We start from the raw sequence: 26768 nt of genomic DNA, 5'->3' as shown, positions 1-26768 counted from the left end.
GGCAACTAGACTTCCTTATTTTTTTTTCTCTGAAGACCTTTCGCTTCTCCTCCAAGAAGCTTCTTCAGCTCTGACTCGATGGTGGGGCATGGAAGGATTTATGCTCCTTGCAGACAGCTGGTCCTTTGCCTTCTTTTAGCAAGGCGTTGAGGCCACTTGGAGAAGGCTCCACACCCCTTTGCACCACTCAGGTGCCCCTGAGGGCACAGGTGTTGAAGGAAAAGTCTTCATCGTGGTTCAGTCCAAGCCGGGAATAAATAACATGGCTTTAGAAAGAAGGTTGCAGTTTATTGAAGAAGAGAGCCAGACAGGAAGATGGCTCTGGAAGAAAAAAGAGTGAGCACATGTAGGAAGTGGGTTTTTATACCCTCGGGAGCCTTTTATTTGGAGTTGTTCCTGTGGCATGAACCTTGACCTGAGTCTGAGTGTCATCTGTGGGTTAATCCTATTATGTCCTGTCTTAGAGTCTGGGTGGGGTATGTAGATTTTAGGTGTCTGTTTTCTTAATCTTTTAGCTTCAACCTTCCTGAATGGTTTACATCTGCATTTCTACAAAGCTGATTTCTGCTTGGGGGGGGGGGAGAGACCTGGGACTATTAAGAAAACTGGGCATGCTTTTCTGCCTCTTTAAGATCCTTTGAGGAAATATATTTTTCTGCCCTTTTAATATTTCCTTCTCTAGGGTGGGGGGGACTTCCCACACAGGTTAACCTCCAAGTGGCCTCAACGACTCTCTCAAAGATGTCCAGCTGTCTGCAAGGAGTATAACTCCTTCCATTCCCCACCATCCAGTGAGAGCTGAAGAAGCTTCTGGGATGAGAAGGGAAAGGTCTTCAAAGAAAAAACAAAGGAAGTCCAGTTGCCTCATGAAAAAAGCACCTTTGGGATAACCAGGACCTGAGAATGACTGAGAATCTCCATAGATCCGTCTTATCAGGTGACAAAAGGAGACTTACACTTTCAGACTTGCAAGATTCTGTTAGTATAGCCCTTTAATTACATAGAATTAGCTCATCTTGTTGAGTTTCCTGTCTGGCTATCCCTTACAGCTCATTTAATTTGGGGAAGAGGAGGGAAAGGGCTTTCCTTTATTTCTATTGGCTGGGAAAGAGGAAGCCTTGGTCCAACTTAAGCAGGGGACTTTAGGACAAACCATCCAATGAAAACCACCCACTTAAAACTCCCATTGTTATGATTATTCCCTTTCTCTGAGACACCCATTCTCTCTTTCTTAACATTTCACATCTCTTTCCCAGGAGAGTTTTCCCCGTCTCTAACCAATCTGCTACCCAACAGAGCGACAGCAGGAAAACATACACAAATCCCCCTTGTGAGTGTTGCGTTACAGGAGCGGAAGCCATTTCGCATGTACCGCTCAAGGGCCCATTATAATCTCAGTGGCGAAGGGATCGTGAGTTACTGGTGGCCACGTGATCACTTCTGCTCCGATTCCGTGAAATCGATCTCCAGAAATCTCCGAGAAGATTGCAACGTTTTAATCAGCGACTATGCCTTGCAGAAGGCCCTTGGCCGTCTTTACAAAATCAAGAGTTTCAGCCGTCTGTTTTGTGACTTTTTAAATTTTATCACCCGTCAACAGGTAGTTTGTGACTTACAGCCGTTCCATTTAGTGACCGTTCAAAGTTACAACGGCACTGGAAAAAAAGGGACTTAGGGGCTGCTTTTCACACTTTATGACCATTGCAGCATCTCCACGGTCACGTGACCAAAAATTCGGACGCTTGTCTACTGGCTCGTATTTACGACGGTTTGCAGTGTCCCTGAGCCGTGCGCGATCCCCCTTTTACAATCTTCTGACGAGCAAGGTCAATGGGGGAAGCCGGATTCACTTAACAACTGTGTTACTGATTTAATAACTGCAGTGATTTGCTTAGTAACTCTAGCTAGGAAAGTCGTAAAAGGAAGCAAAATTCACTTAAACCAATGTTTCATTTAGCAACATAAATTTGGGGCTCATATTGCAGTCATGTGTCAAGGACTACCTGTGCAAGGAGAAAGGTTTTTTTTTTTTACGGTCTTAAACTATAAAAAACTCAACTGATCACATTATTGCATGTAATGCAGGGGTAGGCAACCTTGGCTCTTTTATGACTCGTGGACTTCAACTCCCAGAATTCCTGAGCCAGCCATGCTGAGGGAAAAGGGAGAGGTTTCCAAGCTGAGCCATGCTGGCTCAGGAGTTCTGGGAGTTGAAGTCCACGAGTCATAAAGGGGCCATAGTTCCCCCTTCCTGGCTCAGGAATTCTGGGCGTTGAAGTCCACGAGTCATAAAAAAGCCAAGGTTGCCTACTCCTGGTGTAGTGTATTGTGATTTTTTTTTTTTTAGACCATGCCTATGTTCATCCCCTAAAGGACATCGCTTGTCACATTCTCATCACGTAAGGTCACAATTGTGTGGCAAGACTCCTCTGACTTGCAAGCCGCCCTTGTTAGGTTCAGGGAGATCCAAAGCCACTTTAGAATAATGATGCAACCTTCAGGAAACTAGTTGATGAATGCTTGTGCCACAGCTAACTGGCTTATTCCGAAATCCTACTTTTCCTGTAAATTTTGAAATGTCAAGATTTATGAAACCATCAATCCATGATGCTCTTGTTTGACCACACCTATCATATATATATATATATATATATATATATATATATATATATATATATATATATATATATATACTGTATATAGGAGGATTTAGAAACTGAGCTGTGGTGAGCAATTACAGATTCGCTGTCACTTTCCCGACATACAATACTATAAGCTGAAAAAGATCCACTTATATCTGGTAAGTAAGGGCTGGTATTGAGGGAGCGGGGGAAGGAAGAGTTGTAGGTGTTAGAATTCTTGAGCTCATCCTCTGGTTGGTTATGATTTTATCTATTTGTATTGTTTTCCCCCTTTTATTTGTAAGCCACTGAGTCATTAAGGAACCAGGAGATTTGAACATGGAAATACTTCAGTTAACAAACACGTATGGAATGCTTCCCTATGAATGAGCTGGGACGTTTTTCCAAGCTGGATGAGAAAGAGTTTTTCCCCACTTAAGGCTCTCTGCTGTGGGCAATGAACTTGCTTTGGTCTTCAAGTCCATGAGGAAAATGCTGTGCACATAATCACAATCTCGTTGCTCTCTTGATGGATAGACGGGTGTAAGGGGCTGAGTCTTGGACCTGCTGGGGAGACATCTGAACGCCTAGCCAGATATTGGAGACTGTGTTGGAGACAGCATTGTCTCAACCGTCATGGCTAGCTCGTTTTTCTCTTAACATGACATACATGGTAGGAACTGAGAAGAAATGGTAGGAGTTGGAGAGGGTTTATGCTGATGACTCCCTGCTTTCTCTTTGCAGTCCATTGTCTGAGAAGATAATAATAATAATAATAAAGTTGGAAGGGACCTTGGAGGTCATCGAGTCCAACCCCTGCTCAGGCAGGAACCCTACACCATTTCAGACAAATGGCTGTCCAGTCTCTTCTTAAAAACTTCCAGTGTTGGAGCATTTACTGCTTCTGGAGGCAAGCTGTTCCACTGATTAATTGTTCTAACTCTCAGGAAATTTCTCCTTAGTTCCAGGTTGCTTCTCTCCTTGGTTAGTTTCCACCCATTGCTTGCCTGGCTGAGGAATTCTGGGAGTTGAAGTCCACAAGTCATAAAAGGGCCAAGTTTGAAGACCCCTGGTTTAAAGGCCTGCTCTTGGGCAGCCAAAATGACCTCCTCTGTTCAACTTTGCTGGTCTTACCCATTGCCAAATTTGTCTGCTACATTTTGTGTGAATGTGTGCTTGTGGGTGTACAGGCCACAACATATGTTTTGGCCTTGTCATGAGTCTTTTCTGTTCTTTTACTTCACCTTTCTTGCATCAAAAAGTTATTGTTCCAATTCCTCTCATGGATTGTCATTTTTATTTCCGGCTAAATTTCTAAAAGCTAGACAGTTTTTCTGGTGACACATTCCAATGGCACATCGTGTAATAAAAACTCGCTTTGAGGCTAGATCGTACTGTAAATTTCAGTCCTTTCAACCACACATTTTCCCATTGATCCATCTGTATATTATAATCACATTTCAGCCCATTTTATCATAAGCTTTTCCCTTCTTCTTACATCTCCAGTTTCAACAAACCTTTGGACAGCTTAACAATAACTTGTTCATCTTTTCCACATATTTTTTTTTCACACTCACTTACCTTGTTCAAAACCATAAAGTCTTTTACCTACTTTAAAAAAAAACAAAACCTGTTTCTGATAATAGTACTTAAGAAAACCACTGACAAGTCAGATCCAGTAATTATCAAGTGCCAAGCTGAATATGATCCATGGCCCTGAACAAATGTGTAGGTGGTTTGTCGTTTCATTGCCAAATGTGTAGTTTTTCCTATTAACGTAGGTGGTTTGAGAATCACGCTCTCTGTCTGTGTGATTGACAAGTGAAATGGACTCCCTGGCTGTGTGGTTAGGGAATCACATCTGCTGCTTACCACAGGATAGTCCTCAGAGATCCTTAACTGTGCCCATTTCAACCTATACAAGAAGGATCTATTAGCTACCTGATAGACCTCTTTCCTAAAATAGGTGTAGATGTTATATCTCTGCATTAAGAGAGGGACAGAATCAAGAAGTATTAGTACCGCTTTATAAAGCCTTAGTAAGACCACATGGAATCCAATTTTGGTCACCACAATATAAAAAAGATGTTGAGACTCTGGAAAGAATGCAGAAACGAGCGACAAAGATCATCAGGGGATGGAGGCTAAAACATATAAAGAACAGTTGCTATTTTTTTTTTAATTGAAAAGTTTTATACAAATTTATTATTACAATACAATAACCCTCCCTCCCTCCCCCCCCACCACAACCTTCTCCCCCTCACTTCCCAGAGCTGATTACATGATCTTTCAAATAGGCAGAAATTTTGGCCATTTCTGCTAAATTAGAAACTTTAAATGACCATTCTTCTATGGTAGGCAAAGAATCTTTCCTCCAATATCGCCCAACCAATAGCCTTGCCGCCGTAATTTTATTTTATTTTATTTTTAAAATTTATAAGCCACCCCACTCCCGGAGGACTCTGGGTGGCTAACAATAAAAACACATAAAACATAACAAAACAAACAGTATAAGAACAGTCATCCAGGGGTCAGATTTTATAAACCCCAGGCCTGCCGGAAAAGCCAGGTCTTAAGCAGCTGCGGAAAACCAACAGGGTGGGAGCGGTCCTAATCTCCGGGGGGAGCTGGTTCCAAGATGTGGGCGCCATCACAGAGAAGGCCCTCCTCCGCGGCCCCGCCAAATGGCACTGCTTGGCCGACGAGGCCTGAAGGAGGCCCAGCCTGTGGGATCTAACCGGACGAAGGGAACTATGAGGTAGTAGGCGGTCTCGCAAATAGCCTGGCCCTGAGCCATATAGGGCTTTAAAGGTAATAACCAACCCCTTGAATTGGACCCAGAGACCAATAGGCAACCAGTGCAGCTCACGGAGGATAGGTGTAACGTGGGTGTATCGAGGAGCACCCACTATCACTCGCGCGGCTGCATTCTGGACCAACTGTAGTCTCCAAATACTTTTCAAGGGTAGCCCCATGTAGAGCGCGTTGCAGTAGTCCAGTAGTAATAAGATTCAACATTAAAATAGTTTCTTTAACATCACAATCTTCAATAATATCTAACAAAAACAATTGTGGTGTAAACTTTATCTTTCTATTAAAAATCTTCTGAATTAAAAATCTATGTTAAGAACAACTTATCAGCAAAATTAATAGACCAGGGGAGACAGGATAGTAGTCTCCCAGTATTTGAGGGGCTGCCACAAAGATGAAGGGGGTCAACTTATGTTCCAAAGCACCAAAAGGCAGGACACGAAACAATGGGTGGAAACTAATCAAAGAGAGAAGCAACCCAGAATGAAGGAGAAACTTCCTAACAGTGAGAACAATCAACCAGTGGAACATCTTGCCTTCAGAAGTTGTGGGTGCTCCATCACTGGAAGCTTGTAAGCTGAGAGTGGACAGCCACTTTTCTGGAATGATATAGGGTCTCTTCAGTGGTGGGATTCAGCCAGTTCCCACCACTTTGGCAGAACCGGTAGCTAATTTTTTTGTTGCCCAGGCCCAAAATGGACTTCCGGAAGCGGCATCCACTCAGAGAACCGGTTGTTCACATATTTGAATGCCACCACTGGGTCTCTTGCTTGACTGGACTGGAAGACCTCTGAGGTCCTTTCCAACTCTGTTGTTCTGTTAAAAGGCTTTGAGCTTTACAGTTGGAAGCTTTACACACCCGCATGTCTTAGCAAGCTAATCACATAGATGTGCTGCGCATCGTAACGCTGTTGCAAAGGATGTTCCATTAGATCTGAACACTGAGTGGTTTGATTTCATGTTGCCTTCCTGCTAGATTCTGCCACCAGATCCTTCCTAGAAATGAAGGACACCACGTCTTTGGTTGGCACGTACTACAGTGGGAAGTCGGTCCTCGTTACAGGAGCCACGGGATTTATGGGCAAAGTCCTGGTCGAGAAGCTTCTCCGTTCCTGCCACGATGTGAAAACCATCTACGTGTGTGTGAGGCCGAAAGGTGGACGTTCCATGCAGACTCGAGTGGAGCATCTGCTGAAATGCAAGGTAGGGAACGCAAAGGTGGAGAGAAACGGGGAGCAGCTGGTAGAGTTACACTGAGTCATCAAGAGTCACTACGTTCTTTTTTTCTCTCCTTTTTTCTCATTTATCACTTAGAAGAAGAAGAGCTTATATTTTTATTGGTTAGGTATTTTTTGCCATTATGAACCTTGTTTCAGGGTGTTTCTGTTTAATGATAAAATTTCATTATTCTTTTTTTATTAAATATGTGTGTGTGAGTGTTTCTGCTTAATGATAAAATTTCATTATTCCTTTTTATTATATATATGTATATATATATTCTTCTTGTTGTTGTGCCATATCCGTTATCGGACGTTGGCGATCATGTTGGTGATCCTGTTTTTATCAGCAGCTGCACGAAAAAGTGCTGCTGCGTTTTGTCCAAACCAGTCCCTTAGATTTTGAAGCCACAATATCTCTCTCTCTCTCTCTCTCTCTCTCTCTCTCTCATCTATCTATCTATCTATCTATCTATCTATCTATCTATCTATCTATCTCTATAATCACAAGTGCATAATATTTTATCAGCAGCATATTGTCTAGGTTCTAACATGCTCAAAAAATATTAGAACAATTAACCGATGGAACAACCTGCCTCCAGAAGCAGTGAATGCTCCAACACTGGAAGTTTTTATGAAGAGACTGGACAGCCATTTGTCTGAAATGGTATAGGGTTTCCTGCCTAAGCAGGGGGTTGGACTAGAAGACCTCCAAGGTCCCTTCCAACTTTATTATTATTATATTTTCAGAAGGGAGTAAGAAGGATTTAAAAAAAAACATATATCCAAAACTAATGTATTCTTACGTTAATCCATACATTTGAAAAGTCTGCCCAGCATTGGCTCTATCGGCTAGCATTTGATGTTGCTATTCGTAATGTCAAATGAATGGATTTCCTGGTGGATTTCAACCTGAGGAACCCTGGAGCATTTTTTTTTCCTTCTTTTTAAAGTGAATATTGTCCCTTGAACTCCAGGTGTTTGACAGAGTCCGGGAAGAACGGCCCCGTTTCCATGAGAAGGTTAAGCCCATCAGTGCTGAGTTCACCAAGCCAAATCTGGCCATCTCTTCCGAAGACCGGGAGGAGCTGATTTCTGAGGTCAACGTGATCTTCCATTGTGCTGCAACGGTTCGATTTGATGAGCCCCTGAAGTAAGTTCTCCTTCCTTTCTTCTTTGTTTTATTGGAGATTACCACTTCGATATAACAATCTTCAGGCCATTTCTGAAGATTGTCTTGAGAGGGAAAAATCAGTTGCAAAGAAAGAGAGCCATGGGTGGTGTGGTTGGTTGTTATTGTGATGGTTGTTTTGGTTAAATAATTTGTAAATTCAACCAAGCCATGGTATTTCCAATTTTACAAGAGACCTCTTGTAAGATGATGTAGTCTTCTCCATGCCACATGAGATACTCCTGAAGGAGAGATTTTCAAATCCAGCACTGCAGTTTTACCACTGTGAAATTATGTTCCTCTTCAGTCCCCAAAGAGGTTCTCAGGAGACCCAAAAGGATTGGTTTGGACCTGCTCCCACACCAGCTGGACCTCATCCTAGCTTTTTGTGCTTCCTTGAGCAGAAATGCTCTTCTCCTGAACGTCTTGGGCACCCAGCAGCTCCTGAGGCTGGCCCACCAGATGAAGAACCTCGAAGCCCTCATCCACGTTTCCACGGCCTACTCAAACTGTAATCGGAGACACATAGAGGAGGTCTTTTATCCTATCCCTGTGGAGCCAAAGAAGCTTTTGGACATGATGGCGTAAGTAATGGAAACAAACCTCCCTCTTTTGCAATGGATTTGCAAGCATGTTGGAAGGGATCCATGTTGTCTCGTCCTATGCAACTTCCTTTCAAGAGAGAGAGGATTGGTGACTGTGAAGTTCCAGAAATGGTGAAAGGCTTGTCTAGAGTAGATGCACCATGGGAAGAATCCATTTTGTGATCTTTTTTGACCCAATGTTCTGTCTTCCTCTTGGTAAACAATAATGGGATGGGCGAGACTCATGCGGAAGGATGAAAGGATGGATGGATGGTTGGATGGAAGGAGGAAGGGAGGAAGGAAGGAAGGAAGGAAGGAAGGAAGGAAGGAAGGAAGGAAGGATGGATCTTTTAGGAAGACCTGCCATGTACATAAAACTTTAACTTTTCCAAGGACATGCATATGAAAATATATGAGGACTATGGTTCAAGTTTAATTTCCTCCATGGATATCTTTTGTTTTTATTTTAAAAAAATCTGTTAGGTGGATGGATGAGTCCCTCATTGAAGTGATCACCCCCAAATTGATTGGAGACTGGCCTAACACCTACACCTTCTCCAAAGCTCTGACTGAGCATCTGATCCAGCAGGAGAAAGGAGATTTAAATGTTGCCATCATCAGACCTTCCATCGTGGGAGCTAGCTGGCAGGAGCCCTTCCCAGTAAGTATGCTTCTTCTTCCAGGGCTTGGTTCTCATTCAACATGTAGTAAAAGGGTTGATTTAGGGCTATGCCCTGTATATAGGAATGCTATTCATCTGCAGGAGCGAAGCCATCACCAAGAAGCTTTAAAGCAATGGTTTGCTCTTGAGAGCGAAAACTGAATGGGCTCTACTATGGGACCTCATGCTCAGGAGGCCACGAGGTCACATAATTCCAGAAGAACATCAGCAAGGTGGACCTCATTCCCAAGCTTTAGATTAATTTTATGGAGAGAACCATAATATTGAAAAATAGAGAAATCACATGGAGGGATCGCAAGGATGCTTTTTCACGAGGCAACTGGACTTTCTTGTTTTTCTTGGAAGATGTTTCGCTTCTCATCCAAGAAGCTTCTTCGGTTATGACTGGATGGTGGGGGGGAATGGAAGGATTTATACTCCTTGCAAAAAACCTGGTCAATTGCCTTCTTTTTAGAGAATCGTTAATGCTATCTGGAGGCTTATCTGTGCCCTCAGGGTCACCTGAGTGGTGCAAATGGGTGGGGGGGGTCCTTCTTGGAACTGCTGAAAGGACTGTGTTGTAGACTGGAGATGGACGGTGTTGTATCCCTCCCCTTCTATTGAGTGAGGGCTGTTCAGTTTTAATGTAGATGGCCTCTTGGACCCCTCTTTCAAACCGGCGGTCCTCTCTGTCTAAAATATGGACTTTGCTGTGGTGTCACAGTGGTTAGAATGCAGTATTGCAGGCTAATTCACTGCCCACTGCCGGCAGTTCAATCCTGACTGGCTCAAGGTTGAATAGAACACATAAATACGACATAAATAAATAAATAAATAAATAAATAAATAAATAAATAAATAAATAAGGAACGATGCATACACCTCCCTATATTATAGGCCGCAGAGAAACAACAGAGTCTAGTTTGGATTAGGCAGACATGTGCACGGAGAGTCTTGATTCTCGGTCCTGAAAATAGTGTCTCTCCCTCCCCTCCCCCCCCCAAATTTAGCAAGCCAAAATGAGCTGTGCCTAAAACGCTACAGGCTTCACGACTTTTTTTTCTACTTTTCATTTTTCAGGGTTGGATTGATAACTTCAATAACATCAGCGGCTGGTTTATTGCGGTAAGTGGAGAGGAACGTAGGACAGGGTGTGTGTGTGTCTTCCGAATCTTTGGGCAGCAAAAGACGGAAGGAGAACCAAACTATGAAATTCTCAGCTGGAGAGAACAGGGCAGTCTAGTGACCCTTATGGAGCACAGCCCAGGCTGATCCATAATAATAATAATCTTCATTGATTAGCCCATGGACCATATCAAGTGTCAAGGTTCCGACTAATGAAACATCTTCAAAGAACTTCCAGGCATTTTATCCTAAAAAGTATTTTTATTCATGTGACAAAATGTCGGCACGGCATGATAAAAGGGATGCTAAGATCTGAAATTTCCACTCACCGAGCAGTTATTTTTCCTAGCATTTCCCCTCCCTTATTTTGCTGTCATGATTTACGTTCTCCAATTAGTTTGAAGGGCAAAGGTTCTCTTCTGTTCTCTTTCCTGGGCTTTTCCCTCCTCCCTGATTCTCCTCTGAATTAACTCTAAAAGTACCAGACAGTTCTGCATATTTTGTCAAAGCAAGAATATTCAATATTAGCAGCGTTGATATTAAGGTTCAACGTTCCAAACACACGTTATACTAAAATGCAGTAAAAACAATTTAGAGTGGAATTGGCTAAAATATAATTTAGGATGAAATAGAAATAAAATACAGTTCAAAATGAAACTGGGATAAAATACATTTTTAAAATGAAATTAGAATCAAACACGGCAATTTAAGACGTAGACAGATAAAATATGATAAAGTTATATTTCACTATCACCCCTACGGTCTACCCCACTAGACTCCGGTTTCTGGGCTCCTTCCTATGCTTTCATAAAAAGTCTGTGACTTTTATAAAAAGTCAAGAAGGAAGGGATCGAATAACAGAGTTATTCGAAGGGACCTGCAAGGTCTTCTAGTCCAACCCCCTCCTCTACCATTTCAGACAATGTTTGAAATGGGGCTGTACTTACCCATTCAGCTGCGGGCATTTCTGCTCTGCTTTCCTCTGCTGTTGAGGTTTGGGAAGAAAGGAGGTTTTGCGGGGAATTCTTTTTGGAATTCTTTTGGGCTTATAATTCCTTCCAAGCCAGACCATGTGATCAGTTTTCTCATTTGGGAGTGCCTTCCACAAATCCATAGAAGTTGTCTTCCCTATCTTAATTCAGAAGGACTCGTTCCGTCCCATTTATCTGCTAGAGAATTCAAATCGCAAAGGATACCAATTCTAGCCTAAGCCAGGAAATCAAATTATACATGTTAATTTCTTCTCTATTTCTAGGTTGCAAAAGGGATTTTACAGACTACAAAATGCAATCCGGTGGCAATAGCTGATATTATCCCGGTAGACGTAGCTATCAACTTAACCATCACTGTTGGCTGGTACACTGCGGTTCACAGGTAGGGCCTCTTTGTTGACCAAGGGATACACCATTGAAGCAGAAGGATTTTTCAAGGTTTATGCAAGTTGTCAGGAGCTGCCAAAACTGCAATTCCCTGTATCAGGGGCCTTCAAACTCGGCCCTTTTATGACTTGCGGACTTCAACTCCCAGAATTCCTCAGCCAGGCAAGCTAGCTGAGGAATTCTGGAGGCTGAAGTCCACAAGTCATGAAAGGGCCAAGTTTGAAGACCCCTGCCTTAAAGCTTCTGGGAGGAGGGGGCTTCGTGGTATCCAAAGCAAAACATCCAGATTCAGTCAGTTTTGTTCCATGCAGTATCAACCTTGTGAATTCTCAAGCTTCCTCTTTCTGCTATGTATTCAAGATGGACAGTGATTAATATTTATACGTATTTATATGTAAGGGTGTAGGTCTATACATGTGTATATAGCATGTTTACATGTCTGTTATGTATGTGTACACTTTTGAGAGCAACTAAATTTCATTTTCAATGTATGCCATTGTAAAAAATACAATAATTATCTGTCTGTCCGTCCGTCCATCCATCCATCCATCCATCCATCTAACTATCTATCTATCTACCTATCTATGAGAGAGGACAGATCAGAGCTGAACCACTGGATGCTGAAATAATTGTCACCTTTGAAGCCTCCCCAAGCTGGGAACAGGAAGATTTTATTGAAAAAGTTAGAGGATCTTTAACTGCAGTGCACAAGACAACTATCCCATTAATTGACACAGTGATGGTGTAATCCCAGGAAAGTGTGTCAGGAGCCTGACTGCCCTTGATTGTATTTGCTTTCTGACAAGAAACAATGGTTGTAAACTGATCGAAGAGAGAAGCAACCTGGAATTAAGGAGAAACTTCCTGACAGTGAGGACAATTAACCAGTGGAACAGCTTGCCACCAGAAGTTGTGGCTGTTCCATCACTGGAGGTTTTTAAAAAGAGACTGGACAGCCACCTGTCTGAAATGATACAAGGACTCCTGCTTGAGCAGGGGGCTGGACTAGAAGACCTCCAAGGTCCCTTCTAGCTCTATTCTATTCTTAACTGCAATGCACGAGACAACAGTGCCCCATTAATCGACACAATGAGGGTGTTTAATCCCAGGAAAGTGTGTCAGGAGCCTGACCGCCTTTGCAGGCTGTGATCTACCCATGATTGTCACCTGCTTCCGATCTATCTGGAGCCAATTTGACCATCCAGGCAAAGAAGATTCCCCACTCCTGCTCCAGAAGATAAACCAGGATGTCAAGGAACAGGTTAAATGGCAAATAATGATTGATGAGAATGACGGGGGGGGGGGGGGAAAGGAGTTTTAACTGTGAAGAAATCAGAAAGATTTCTTCCCCAGAAGCCTCAAGGGAAGAGAACAAGCTTGCGTCAAGCAAAGACTGGATCCCTTGGACATTGGAGCACTGTCATCTCTGGGATCTGAATGTGATCTGTGGTCCTGATATAGAAAATGAGGGGTCTGGAAGGGGGGTGGGAAGGCAAAACAAAAAAACAAAAAACCCAACAGCTGTCATCTTGTCCTTTTCAACCTGCTTTGCAAACACCTCTGATTTTGCCGTAATTTAGGACGTGCGGCATATAATCCCATTTATAGGTCGCTACAACAAATAACATATTAATACATTTGATGTATCTTCTGAATCCTGTTGTCTTTTATTTCCATTCTTTCCAGACCAAAGTCACTCCTGATTTACAACTGCACCTCAGGTAGCCTCAACCCATTAACCTGGGGAGAAGTAGGTGAGTTGTTGTTTTTATAGTAAGTAAAATAAGGGAGGCAAAAGACTCTGTAATACCACCACCACAACACTAATGAGTAGGCTTTGCCTCTAGGACAGGGGTCTTCCAACTTGGCCCTTTCATGACTGGTGGACTTCAACTCCCATAATTCCTCAGCCAGTGTTGCTGGCTGAGGAATTCTGGGAGTTGAAGTCCACCAGTCATAAAAGGGCCAAGTTGGAAGACCCCTGGTCTGGATCCAAGCCCGCATTTTCATGAAAATGGCCGACTGAGGAATCCTGGGAGTTGAAGTCCACCAGTCATAAAAGGGCCAAGTTTGAAGAGCCCTGCTCTAGGAAGAGCCATTCCTGACAGGCAGGTCCTCTATTCCCACTTCTTCACCTTGCCTAAATCATATGTGACTAAGAACCACATCTACTTTCCTGATGTTCAAATAAGTTTGCCTTGGCAAATTCACACGTCCATGAAATGCCATATTTTTCAACTAATTACCTCACTGGAAGCACTGTCTGTTTTCTACAATTTTACAGAACTTCATCTGAAGAATGCCTATGAAAAAAACCCACTGGAGAAACCCTTTAGGATCCCAAATAGCAGTATGACCTCGAGCTACTTGGTCCATCAGTACCGGACGCTTGTCTGCCACACCATCCCGGCTCTTCTCTGTGACCTCTATCTGCAGCTGACGGGAAAGAAGCCACGGTAAGATTGTGGGGTTAGGGTTAGTATCCCACCAAAATTAGAAAGGGATACTGCCCTTGTTAGCCAGCAGACTGAGCACCTTTTGCAAATGCCAGGTAATCCTTGACTTATGAACAGTGCTGGGATTCAAATAGGTCAGTGGTTCTCAACCTTTTTAATGCCGCGACCCCCAACCGGTCGTAAGTCGAGGACTACTCAACTGGTCGTAAGCCGAGGACTACTCAACTGGTGCAGCACCGTTTGCAGACTGGGACTTTTGGCGGGCTCAGCAGGGCAGAGACAGCCTGGACAATTCCTATTGGCTTTGGAAAGCCAATAGAATTAGACTCTGTTCAAGAGAGTCTATTCTATTGGCTTTCCAAAGCCAATAGAATAAAAGGGAGTAGCACAGCTAAGGAAAAGGGAGAAAAAAATGGCAGACTGCGTTGTTTGGCAACCCCCATGAAATGGTCGTTCGACCCCAAATGGGGTCCCGACCCACAGGCTGAGAACCACTGAAATAGGTGAACAACCGGTTCTCTGTGTGGATGCCGCTTCTGGGCCTGGGCAACCAAAAATTAGCTACTGGTTCTGCCGAACTGGCTGAATCCCACCACTGGGTATAGGGGACGGTGTCAAAAAACAAGTCCAGATAGCAGTTTTAGAGAAGCATCCTTAAGAATACAGACGATGTTTTTCCCAAGGTCTTTTCCATCAATTTGACTGCTTTGGGAATTTCTTAGAAAAAGGATCAGATTAAGCCTTGGAACGGAGCCTCTAGAGAAGGGGTCCCCAACCTTGGCTGGCTGGGGAATTCTGGGAGTTGAAGTCCACGGGTCTTAAAGTTGTCAAGGTTGGGGACCCCTGTTCTAGTAGATGATAGCATGCCTAAAGGACAGTGGCACCAAGCACTTTTCCCAATCATTGTGAGGCAGGATGCTAGAATCTTACCTGTTTCTCTTCTGTCTTTCAGGATGATGAAGCTTTTTACACGCTTGGAAAAAACAATGAGCCGTTTTGAACATTTTATCAGCCACTCCTGGGATTGGAGCTGTAGCAATACAAACACCTTGATGAAAGAGCTCAATGCAAAAGACCAAAGTGTAAGCATTTTATTGAACCACCGCATCATCGCAGGTCATAGATTCTGGTGGCTTTCCAAAAGGGCAAATTCCTCCCTCGGAGCCCTATGCAAAGGGTCGGTCCCCCGTAATGGTAGGTGGGAAAGACCTTGGGAGACGTGGTGAAGAGCCCACAGCTGGAAAGTGGATGGGGCAAGAGGCTCGGAAGGGTTAGGACCAGTCTTAGAATAGAATAAAGCTGGAAGGGACCTTGGAGGTCTTCTAGTCCAGCCCCCTGCTGAAGCAGGAGAACCTATATCGTCACCAGACAGGTGAAGTCTAGTCTCTTCTTTAAAACCTCCAGTGATGGAGCGCCCACGATTTCTGGTGGCAAGCTATTCCACTGGTTGATTCTTGTCACTGTTAGGAAGTTTTTCCTTAATTTCAGATTGCTTCTCTCTTTGATCAATTTCCAATCATTGTTTCTCATCCTTCCCTTTGGTGCTCTGGTGAATAACGTGACCCCCACTTCTTTGTGGCAGCCCATCAGATACTGGAACACTGCTATCATGTCTCTCCTGTTTCTTCTTTTCTTTAGACTAGCCAAACCCAAGTCCTGCAGCTGTTCTTCGTATGTTTTGGTCTCCAGGCCTTGGATCCTCTTAGTTGCTCTTCTCTGAATTTTTTCCAAACTCTCAACATCTTTTTTGGGATATAGTGACCAAAATTGGCTGTAGTATTCTAGTTGTAATCTCACTAGGGTTTTATAAAATGGTAATAATACTTCGAGTCATCTTGATTCTATGCCTCTGTTTATACAACCCAGGATTGCATTAGCTTTTTTTGGTTGCTGCTGGACCCTCCTTAGTTTTTTGGCCTATAAAAGAGAAAGCAGAAGAATTTCTGGCTTGCAAGACTCTGCTAATGTAGCTTTACCATAAAGCAGAATTATCCTATCTGGTCATATTTCCTGTGTGGTCTACCTATAAAGGGAGACAGTTCTAGAGTTAAGGACAAGGGCACGTTGGAACTTTTTTTTTTTTTTTTTGTAATAAGCACACAAATATCTAATTGAGGAAATGGAGAGCTGCATATAGCCTCTCCTTCACTGGGAATTCAACGTGCAAAAGAGAGTCAAGAAAATAATCAACTGGAACTCAACATCTATCTAACCATTTTTTGACTTGTCTTCGCTAGACTCATATATGAAAAATGACGGATAGCCAAGGCCTGGAGCCCTGCTCTGGTTGGTGGGACCCACTAGATTAATGTGGAATTTTCCTCTCCAAAGCTCAATTTATTATTCAGAAGTCATTTCATATAATATTCAGCGTAAATCAAGAATTAAATAGTCTTTCCACCTTTCTTTGACGTTCTCCCCTCCATTTCATTCCAGCTATTCTCCTTTGACATCTGTCAAGTGACTTGGTCAGAATACATAACAAATTACTTCCTAGGAACTAAGAAATATCTGCTGAATGAAGACATGGCTGGAAGTCCTGCTGCCCGGCAAAATATCACAAAGTAAGACACATACAATATTTGGGTTAAACTTTCACAACCTGAGAGTAGGATGCTTTCAGTGAATGGAATTGTGCTTAGTCACCACAAAGCACAGTGTGAAATACTTTGGGGCTGAATGCCACACGTGGTTTGGAGTGATATACTGGGGTCTTTCCTCCAGAGAAACACATGCCAGGATAAAGAGTCAGGCAGAACTAGGAAAACAGTTGAATCTATAACAATAACAGAGCTGGAAGGGACCTTGGAGGTCATCTAGTCCAACCCCCTGCTCAGGCAGGAGACCCTATACCATTTCAGACAAATGGCTGTTCAGTCTCTTCTTAAAAACGTCCAGTGTTGGAGAATTCACCATTTCTGGAGGCAGGTTGTTCCACTGCTTAATCGTTCCCACTGTCAGGAAATTGCGCCTTAGTTCCAGGTTGCTTCTCTCTTTGACGAGTTTCCATCCGTTGCTTCTTGTCCTGCCTTCAGGGGCTTTGGAGAATAGCTTGACTCCCTTTTCTTTGGGGCAGCCCCTGAGATATTAAACTAGACACACCCAATTCCAGCAATTGTTCTTCATATGTTTTAGCCTCTAGTCCCCTGATCATCTATAGACAGATACAGAATTAAAAGTATAAAAATTAAGGTTGTATTCCTTGGGTGCTTCTCTTTTCTGTGTATTCTGTTATTCTGTTCTGCTATTAATATTCCATCACACTCTCCATATTCCAGCTGGTGGTTGATCTGTTTTGTGTTGTGAATTAATTATCTATCATTGATAGTTGAGCTCCTCTTTCTCTTCTCTCTTTTGTCAGGCTAAAGACTATCCAGTGGGCACTGAAGGCCATTCTGCTTGGGATCGTCTGGCGCATATTCATTGCAAAATCACAACTGGCTCATAATATATGGTATTTTTTATTAAATCTCTGCTACAAGTTTTTAGCTACATTAGCGCTTCCAGCATCCTTAGACACTGACTGCACTTTTCTGGGGATTGTTTGCTACCCCTTGGAGTAACCTTCAAGATATCAAATCAACTCCTGCTATCTGTCTGCTTGAACAGTAACAACTGTTTAAGTCAGGGGTCTTCAACCTTGGCAACTTTAAGCCTTGTGGACTTCAACTCCCAGAATTCTGGGAATTGAAGTCCACAAGGCTTAATGTTGCCAGGGTTGAAGACCCCTGCTTTAAGTCTTCAGCAGATATCACAAGAGACTTACTCTAATTACTACTACCACCACTACTACTATTAAATTGTTGTTGCAACTTATAAACTTATAATAAACTTTATTACGGTCGCAGACCAGCAATAGCCATCACTTTTTACAATATATTAAATAATAATAATAATAAAAATAGTACTAACATTAATAGTAAATAATAACATCCCTGTTAAGAAAATACATGTTCTCAAAATGTTAGGGTCACTCCCTAATTTACGTGAGTGAATAGCCGATTAATGTGTGAGTAAATATAATGTTCCAAACATTATTAGAGGTATCTCCAAAAAATTGGCACACGTTGATGACTATAAATCTGTAACCAATTTTTTTCTTGTGGACATTGCCGCAACACCGTATTTTGCCACTGCATGCGTGACAGAAGGGTTTGAGTCCTGGAGGAGAAAGCCTTCCTAAAAGTTGTCTGCCCTCCCTGGCAATGTCTCTAATAAAGGGAGAATATACGCTGTCCTATAAACTTGGTATAACTCACAGTACAATAAAACATGTGAGATATCTTCAACTTCTCCTTTACCACATATACATACCCGTTCTGCTATTGGTGTTCTCTTATACCTGCCCTGTAGGAGTGCTGAGGGAAGAATGTTAAATCTGGCTCTGAAAAAAGCTATTCTTTGTTTTGGGAAGGTCAGATTATTCAGATATCTTGCCGATTCCCACACACCCTGTTTGATTCTATCCCTACTGTGACAAGGCAACCTATTTAGTTCTTCCTGGAACTCCATGTCCTTTATTCTATTGGATACTACTTGCTTTGCTTGGTCAAAGCCTAGGGACATTAAGAATACCGAAGAGAGCCCATAAGAGCCCAGTTTATGATCTATCGCAGACAAGCAGGGAAAATTCAAATTAAGAGAAGAATTAGAACAGTGGTTCTCAACCTGTGGGTCGGGACCCCATTTGGGGTCGAACGACCATTTCATGGGGGTCGCCAAACAATGCAGTCCGCCATTTTTTTCCCCTTTTCCTTAGCTGTGCTACTCCCTTTTATTCTATTGGCTTTTGAAAGCCAATAGAACAGACTCTCTTGAATAGAGTCTAATTCTATTGGCTTTCAAAAGCCAATAGGAATTGTCCAGGCTGTCTCTGCCCTGCTGAGCCCGCCAAAAGCCCCATTCTGCAAACGGTGCTGCACCAGTTGAGTAGTCCTCGACTTACGACCGGTTGAGTAGTCCTCGACTTACGACCGGTTGGGGGGGGGTCGCGGCATCAAAAAGGTTGAGAACCACTGATCTATCGCCTGCTTCCAGGGGGAAGGAAAGTTGTCAGTCAGCACTAACGGGGACAATCCCTCTGGAAAGAAATGCATTTTAAGCCAGTGAATGATCATCATCTTCCAGGCTCTTACCTGGATTTGGGGCATGCCTGTCTCAATTCTTAATTGGGCATTTGTTGTTGCAACGAGCGTTGACTTTCTGCCTCTACATCCATCACATTGTCCCATGGAAGCTGCATTTTTCACAATGACGTCTACCGGTTTTGTTCCGTGCCCAGCTGGGAGCCTGAAAACTGGCACTGGAAATTTTCCGCCCAGAAATACTGAAGGGTAAAAATTTCAGACGCTTCATACTGTATATAAACTGATTTCTATTGCACTGGACTAACAAGGCTAAAGATTTTGTTTTATAACAAAATCTTCATTTGGATTGAACGTACAAAAATGCCATCAGTTAAGCAACGGCATCTCGCTTCTCTTCCATTTTTTCATGATTTCTAAAGCCTAGCGATTAAATGCAGATTTAAATACAATACATTGCATATAAAATGCATGCCTTGCACAGGCTTAAAGTGGCTTTGTAGGTCCTACCCTCTTTGCAGGGGACCCCTCAGGGACTCCTCACAATAGCGGCCCCCAAACCCTTAAGGAGCCTCTGTTTACAGCATTCCCAGGAAACTTACAGTAGTGGGCAAAATTGTGGAAACCTTTTGGGGAAAATGTATTTTTGAGGTTTGATGGCTAATAACACCACTTTTTTGGGGAGTAGTACCATAAAATTATATATCAATGGAAAGATAATTTAATCAAGAATGTAATGCAACCAAGTTTGTTCAATTATCTGTACTGTGTGGTTTGAAAAGTTATAGCCAAATAATCAGAAAAAGGAAGCACAACTTGCATAGGTTGATATCAGGTAGCTTTTCTTCATCTGATTGTAGCCAATGAGCGTGAGTGTTTAGAGAGCCAATCTTGTTTTGGCAATGAGTCAATCAGATCATGGTAGGATCCAATGATTGATGTCATGTATTGAAGCTGAGAGGAGGACATTTGTCAGTGTGTTATGTGATCGCTATCAACTGGGTTGGGTTTTTTTGTGTTCTTTCATCGAGTGAGCTTGTAAAATGTAATAAAATTAAAGGAATGGTGCAAAGAGTTGATTGGTTGCCCAGAAAGCGATGTAAAATAGTATTATTAAGTGAACAAGGCTACAGTTATAAAGAAATTAGAAGAAAAAAGGTGGCATTTCTACTGTACACTTTTCCCAAAAGGTTTCCACAATTTTGGCCACTACTGTAGGTAGAAACTGTGATACCTTAAAAGGAATATTATGAAGGCCTTTCCTGCTCCCCCAGTCAGGACCATACCGTGGCTGCTTTTTAGGTGACAAAGAATTTATTTTTCCAGAACTCAAGCTGCAGGGGAAGGTTTCTGGGAAATGATAATATTTATTTATTTAGTTACATTTATATAGCTGCCCATCTACCCAGGGAACACAAACAGAAACCAAACCAAACTGGGTCAAGGCTCCCCAAATCGTATGATCAACAAACACAGTGGGACAGGATAGCAATGTTCCAATCTCTCAGGGGCTGCCCCAAAGAAGAGGGAGTCAAGCTATTCTCCAAAGCATGGAGCAATGGATGGAAACTAATCAAGGAGAAAAGCAACCTAGAACTAAGGAGAAACTTCCTGACAGTGAGAACAATTAACCAGTGGAACAACCTGCCTCCAGAAGCTGTGAATGCTCCAACACTGGAAGTTTTTAAGAAGAGACTGGACAGCCATTTGTCTGACATGGACGGCGCAACATGGTGGAAAATGTTGAGAAGGGTCTTATTAAAAGTTCTTAAAATCCTTATGATGGGAATATAAATGCATCAGACTTCTTTTGAAATCATTTTACTGTGGTTAGGGAAGAGTTCCAATAACAGAAAAAGGAAGAAATAGTTTCAAATTTGAGTCAATTTCTTTCCCTGGGCAAGACACTATGTATCAGAAACTCTATTACAACATTTTAGCAGAATCCCTAGAAAGCAAAGCAAAACAAACCAGTCCTGGATTTTTTTTTCTTAAAGAAAAAAAAAAGACTGAAAAAAAAATAACAAATTCAAAATAAAGCCAAGGGCTGCCTGGCAAGATTGTGAGAGGGTGGAGAAGATGCAAACAAAAAACAGAAAAAGAGCTTTGGATTTTAGGTGGAGGGGACGACCCACCAACCAGAAGGGCAATCTGTTGCAAGAGTGACAATCCCCATCACCCCCCCCACACACACCAAGGCCGGCTAATGGGACCTGTAGTCCAAAGTATCTCCTATAGTGTGCATATAACCCTATTTTTATTTTTATTTTATTTCTTGGGTATGTATGACATTTTTAGGTTTTGTTTTTTTTTTTTTTGTAAAAACTGAGCATTTTAAGCAGGGGGGGGGAACCTGCTCAACATGAGCAAAAAAAAAAAAAAAAGCAGCTCTCTGTTGCAGGAAGGGACCATCTCTATCAACACCCCCACCACCCCGCAGGTGGCTGATGGGACTTGTAATCCAAAGCATTCCTCAGTAGAAGCCCAAAGTCACCCTCTGGATCTCTCACTGCTACAAAAATGATGGGGATATTTTAAAAACTGGAGCTTTGCAGCTGGGGGAGGGGGAGGAGGAAGCAACCACCAACCCTATTCCGGCCTCTCATGCGCAAGGGGAGACTCGCTGGCTGCCTGACGGATGGGATTTGTAGTCCAAGGGTCCCCGGGTGGGGCGAAGGGTGGTCCCCTAGGTGGGGCGAAGCCTTGAGGAGAAGGCATTACACAAACACACACGAACACACAAACACACACTCAGCGTCGCAGCCGCCCAATCGCCTTCACCTGCGCGGCCGAGGCCCACCTGGCCGTCATGAGGCGCTTCCCGCGCGCCTCGGCCGTCTCCATGGCAACCGCCCCGCCCGCCGGGCAAACGGCCGAGCGCTCGCGCCTGTCTTTGAGCGCGCGCCTTTCCCGCCCAGCGGCCCTCGGGCCGCCTCGCGGGCGCTTTCCTTCACGCCCATCTCGCCCGTTGATTGGCTGCTCCGAAAAACGCGTCCCTCGGATTGGCTGAGCGGCCTGTCCCCCCTCCTCTCTTTCTCTCTCTCCGAGAGGCGGGGACATTTAAAAAGTCGGCGGGCTCCTCAGGCTGAGTGGGCGCGCCTCAGAGATAGCGGACGCCGCTCCCGTGTCTCTCGGTCCCCGAAAGGGACGATGCTGCGGGGCGCCGGAGGGTTAAAAAAAAAAAAAAAAAGTCTCTCTCCGGCGCTCCCGCGGCCCAAAGTCCTCGAGCTCGAGGCCGGGCAGGGCCTTTTGAGCTTTGAGGTAATTCTAGCGGAGATGCGAGAATTACCTCAATTGTGAGATGCGTGAGGAGAGCGCGAGTTCTTCAGCTAATTAATAGCTGACTGTTCTCGGGGAGTCCGGATAGCACCTGTGGTGGTTTTAAGCGCGGCGTGTATTCTTTGGAGTAAAAGGCCAAGGGTGGCTGAGGTAATACCTCAAGGGTGTTTTATTCAAAGGAGGCGTGGCCAAGGATCCGGGCCTAAGCACCCCATTCCGCTCCTGAAGGGGGTCTTTCAGCCTGGATTACCACTCTGGGACACTCACCCTGAATGAGGAGGCGGCCAGTCAGCTCCCAGGCTCATTCGGCCCCTGAGCAGACATTTTGTGAGACTCCCACTGGAAGAGAGACCCTTTCAGTCCCTGAGTGAGCAGCCAGAGCGAATCACACTGGAGGAGAAAACACACTGGAAGCCTCTCCCAGTCCCTGAGCATTCCCAGCTGAGTCTCAAACTGGAAGAGAACCCTTGTGGCAGGAGCACAGGCGAGTTGATGGAGTGCGTTTCTCGGGAGGAAGGCTGCACTGCTCCTGAGGCCCTCTTGACTCATACCAGACACCTACACAAGGCAGAGATGATGCCAAGGCACTCCTGACGGATGGGGGTCTTTCAATCCCTGAGTTACCACTCTGTGAGACTCACACTGAATGAGAAGGCAGCCAGTTGGCCCCCAGGTTTCTTTGGTCCCTGAGCAGACTCTGAGACTCAGACTGGAAGACTCTCTGGGGTCGCCCTGGGAGACCCTTTCGGTCCCAGAATGAACAGCCAGGGCGAATCACACTGGAGGAGACAACACCATGGAAGCCTCTCCCAGTCCCTGAGGACCCCCAGCTGAGTCTCAAACTGGAGGAGAACCCCTGTGGCAGGAGCACAGGCGAGTTGATGGAATGCATTTCTCGGGAGGAAGGCTGCACTGCTCCTGAGGCCCTCTTGACTCACACCAGACACCTACACAAGGCAGAGATGATGCCAAGGCACTCCTGACTGATGGGGGTCTTTCAATCCCTGAGTTACCACTCTGAGACTCACACTGAATGAGAAGGCAGCCAATTGGCCCCCAGGCTTCTTTGGTCCCTGAGCAGACACTCTGTAAGACTCCCACTGGAAGGGAGACCCTTTCATTCCCTGAGTGAGCAGCCAGAGCGAATCACACTGGAGGAGACAACACACTGGAAGCCTCTCCCAGTCCCTGAGGACCCCCAGCTGAGTCTCAAACTGGAGGAGAACCCCTGTGGCAGGAGCACAGGCGAGCTGATGGAATGCATTTCTCGGGAGGAAGGCTGCACTGCTCCTGAGGCCCTCTTGACTCACACCAGACACTCCTCCAAGGCAGAGGTGATGCCAAGGCACTCCTGAGGGGGGTCTTTCAGCCCCTGAATTACCACTCTGTGAGACTCACACTGAATGAGAAGGCGGCCAGCTGGCCCCCAGGCTCCTTTGGTCCCTGAGCAGACACTCTGTGAGACTCAGACTAGAAGACTCTCTAGGGTTGCCCTGGGGGACCCTTTCAGTCCCTGAATGAACAGCCAGGGCGAATCACACTGGAGAAGACAACACCCTGGAAGCCTCTCCCAGTCCCTGAGGACCCCCAGCTGAGTCTCAAACTGGAGGAGAACCCCTGTGGCAGGAGCACAGACGAGTTGATGGAGTGCATTTCTTGGGAGGAAGGCTGCACTGCTCCTGAGGCCCTCTTGACTCACACCAGACACCTACACAAGGCAGAGATGATGCCAAGGCACTCCTGACGGACGGGGGTCTTTCAATCCCTGAGTTACCACTCTGTGAAACTCACACTGAATGAGAAGGCAGGCAGTTGGCCCCCAGGCTTCTTTGGTCCCTGAGCAGACACTCTGTAAGACTCAGACTGGAAGGGAGATCCTTTCAGTCCCTGAGTGAGCAGCCAGAGCGAATCACACTGGAGGAGACAGCAGCCCCCGGCTGGAAGCCTCTCCCAGTCCCTGAGCATCCCCAGCTGAGTCTCAAACTGGGTGACCCTTTCGGTCTCTGAGTGAGCAGCCAAGGTGAATCACACTGAAGGAATAACAGAATAGCAGAGTTGGAAGGAACCTTGGAGGTCTTCTAGTCCAGCCTCCTGCTCAGGCAGGAAATCCTATACCATTTCAGACAAATGGCTGTACAATCTTTTCTTAAAAACCTCCAGTGATGGAGCATTCACCACTTCTGAGTGAGCAGCCAGGGCGAATCACACTGGAGGAGACAACAGTGCTCAACTACAAGCTTCCTCCAGTCCCTGAGGATCCCCAACTGAGTCTCAATCTGGAAGGGAATCCTTTTGGATCGTTTCCCTTCCACCTTCATACCCTGAGAAATAATGTCGGTAGCAACCAGATCTCATAGAACCAAAAGTAAATCTTGTGTCGAACTTTGTTATGGCATTGCCATCTCAATAAATTAATAACTAGATTTTTTGCTGAGGTGAGACATTAGGTCCTCGAACTGGAAGATAAATCTGTGTGGCCCTTTTTAATTCTAGATGTGGCCGTTGAAACCCTGAGTAGATTTCTTGCCTGTCTTAATTTAGGCATGATGTTGGTTCTTAGAACCAGAAAACATCTCAATGGCCCTTTTTAATGCTGGGTGTGCCGGTGATTAATAATAGATTTTATAGTTTTCTGCCTGGCATAAATTTAGCCCTGGCGATGGTTCTTAGAACCAGAAAGAAAACCTCAATGGCCCTTTTAAATGACCAGTGTGTGGCCAGTGCTTGATAATAGATTTCTGTTTTTCCACCTGGGAATAATTTTATCCTTGGCTGTTGTTTAAAATGTGTAAGTTATATTTTGACTGGTAAATAATCACGGCACACAGTATGTGGCCATCACCGCAATAATTTTGATTTCTTCTGTCACACACATTCATCTTTTTGTTTCTGAAATATCTCTAAATGGGATTCAGACTTGGTAACATTCTCTTTGACGTGTATTTTTTGTAATAAAGCTGAGTTTTACTCCTAATTTACTGTTGTTAAATAGTTGTGATGCTTATGGTAGACAAGATATTTTATCTTTCGCCTGTTTTATGTATTCTTTATGTATCTGTTCTTATCACCATCTCTTCACCAAGAGATACTCGTTATGACACTCATGTATTTGAACACTGAAGTTGCGTTTTCTTTCTTCTGAGAGAAAACTTTTGATGACAACTGTTGTTTCTTTTACACCTTACCTTTTTTTTTTATCAAAAATGTCATTTTAGATTAGTGAACTATTTAACCCCATCATGGTATTTTATCATTGCTTTTGTAATTTTTACAATTTTTACAATGATAAAAATGTGACCTTTTATCCTTAAAATATTGGATGATATTTTTATGTATTTTATCTTTAGGACTGTATTATGTTTTGAATTATACAAACTGTTGCAGCTGGGTTATGCTTGGAAGGTGTGATGCTTGTGTTAAACAATAAAGTATTTGGAACTACTTTCAACTATATTTGTGATCCTGCAGTCAGAGCATGGGCCTGTTGGGCACCTTGCCGGGGATCATTATTTTGTAAGGGTTTGGGGTTTTGGTGTATTCAGAAATGTCTCTTCTACCCAAAAAAAAACTTCCAATGAAATTATTTTTGCACTTTTCATAACATTATTTTTGATCTCTCTCTCTCTCTCTCTCTCTCTCTCTCTCTCTCTCTCTCTCTCTCTCTCTCTCTCTCTCTCTGTCTCTCTCTCTCTCTATCCAGTAACCTTTTCTGCTGTACCTTAGGGAAAAAATGCCATGGACTTACCTGGCCACAGGAGGGCAGCATTCCCTGTTTTGCCATCCTCCGTGTCCTATTAGAAATGAAATTTTAGCTCCTGGAATTATCTTTTATATTCCTGACAGCCCCTTCTGTGGCTGCTTTGAGCTTTCATCAAAGGAAGGAAATGAAAGAATAAAAATAAGCCACTCCAGGGCTTCTTTGCCAAATGTTGCAGCACACACTGGCCACAGGAGGGCAGACTTTGCTGCTTTGACTAAACTCAGTTTTATGGGTGTTTGCTTATTATATATATTCCTTTATCAAAGGTGTAGGCTGAGTGCCCCTAGGAAAAAAGCACTGAGTTTAGGAATCATAAGTCCCTAGAATTCTTGATCAGGGGTTGATAAAAGGTGTCAATAAGAGGGCAGACTTTCCTGCTTTTGCCAGCTCTGCTTGGGGTGAAGAGAATCAAAGTCCTGCCACAAGACCTCCCACTTGCTATTGGTACAGCCTCCACAAAACAACACAACTCCATATTTTGAGCTGGAGCACAGGCTTGAACCAGGGGAACCGGTCAAAGGGACATTTTCCCCCAATCCTGAATTAACCACAAAACAACAACTAAAATGAGAATAGTTTCTTCTTTCTGTATGTTTTTCCTTCTTAATAGTGGAAGAAAA

The 26768-nt window shown here is 43.9% G+C and overlaps 1 protein-coding gene across 1 annotated transcript; it reads left to right on the top strand.

Annotated features, from left to right (window-relative positions):
• The first annotated feature begins 6434 nt into the window (after nucleotides 1-6434).
• On the top strand, nucleotides 6435-17548 carry LOC120319576 (fatty acyl-CoA reductase 1-like). Its single transcript, XM_039368576.1, is given in 12 exon segments — nucleotides 6435-6635; nucleotides 7627-7802; nucleotides 8225-8404; nucleotides 8888-9065; nucleotides 10146-10190; nucleotides 11446-11564; nucleotides 13256-13323; nucleotides 13854-14025; nucleotides 14978-15107; nucleotides 16462-16589; nucleotides 17387-17511; nucleotides 17514-17548. Coding segments are annotated over 12 exon segments (1557 nt in total).
• The last annotated feature ends 9220 nt before the right edge of the window (nucleotides 17549-26768 follow it).

This window comes from Crotalus tigris, unplaced genomic scaffold (assembly GCF_016545835.1).
Source record: "Crotalus tigris isolate CLP2741 ecotype Arizona unplaced genomic scaffold, ASM1654583v1 scf7180000020842.166937, whole genome shotgun sequence".
NCBI classification, from domain to species: Eukaryota; Metazoa; Chordata; class Lepidosauria; order Squamata; family Viperidae; genus Crotalus; species Crotalus tigris.
The sequence above is the reverse complement of the archived record's forward strand: the minus strand, read 5'-3'. Positions and strand labels throughout refer to the sequence as shown.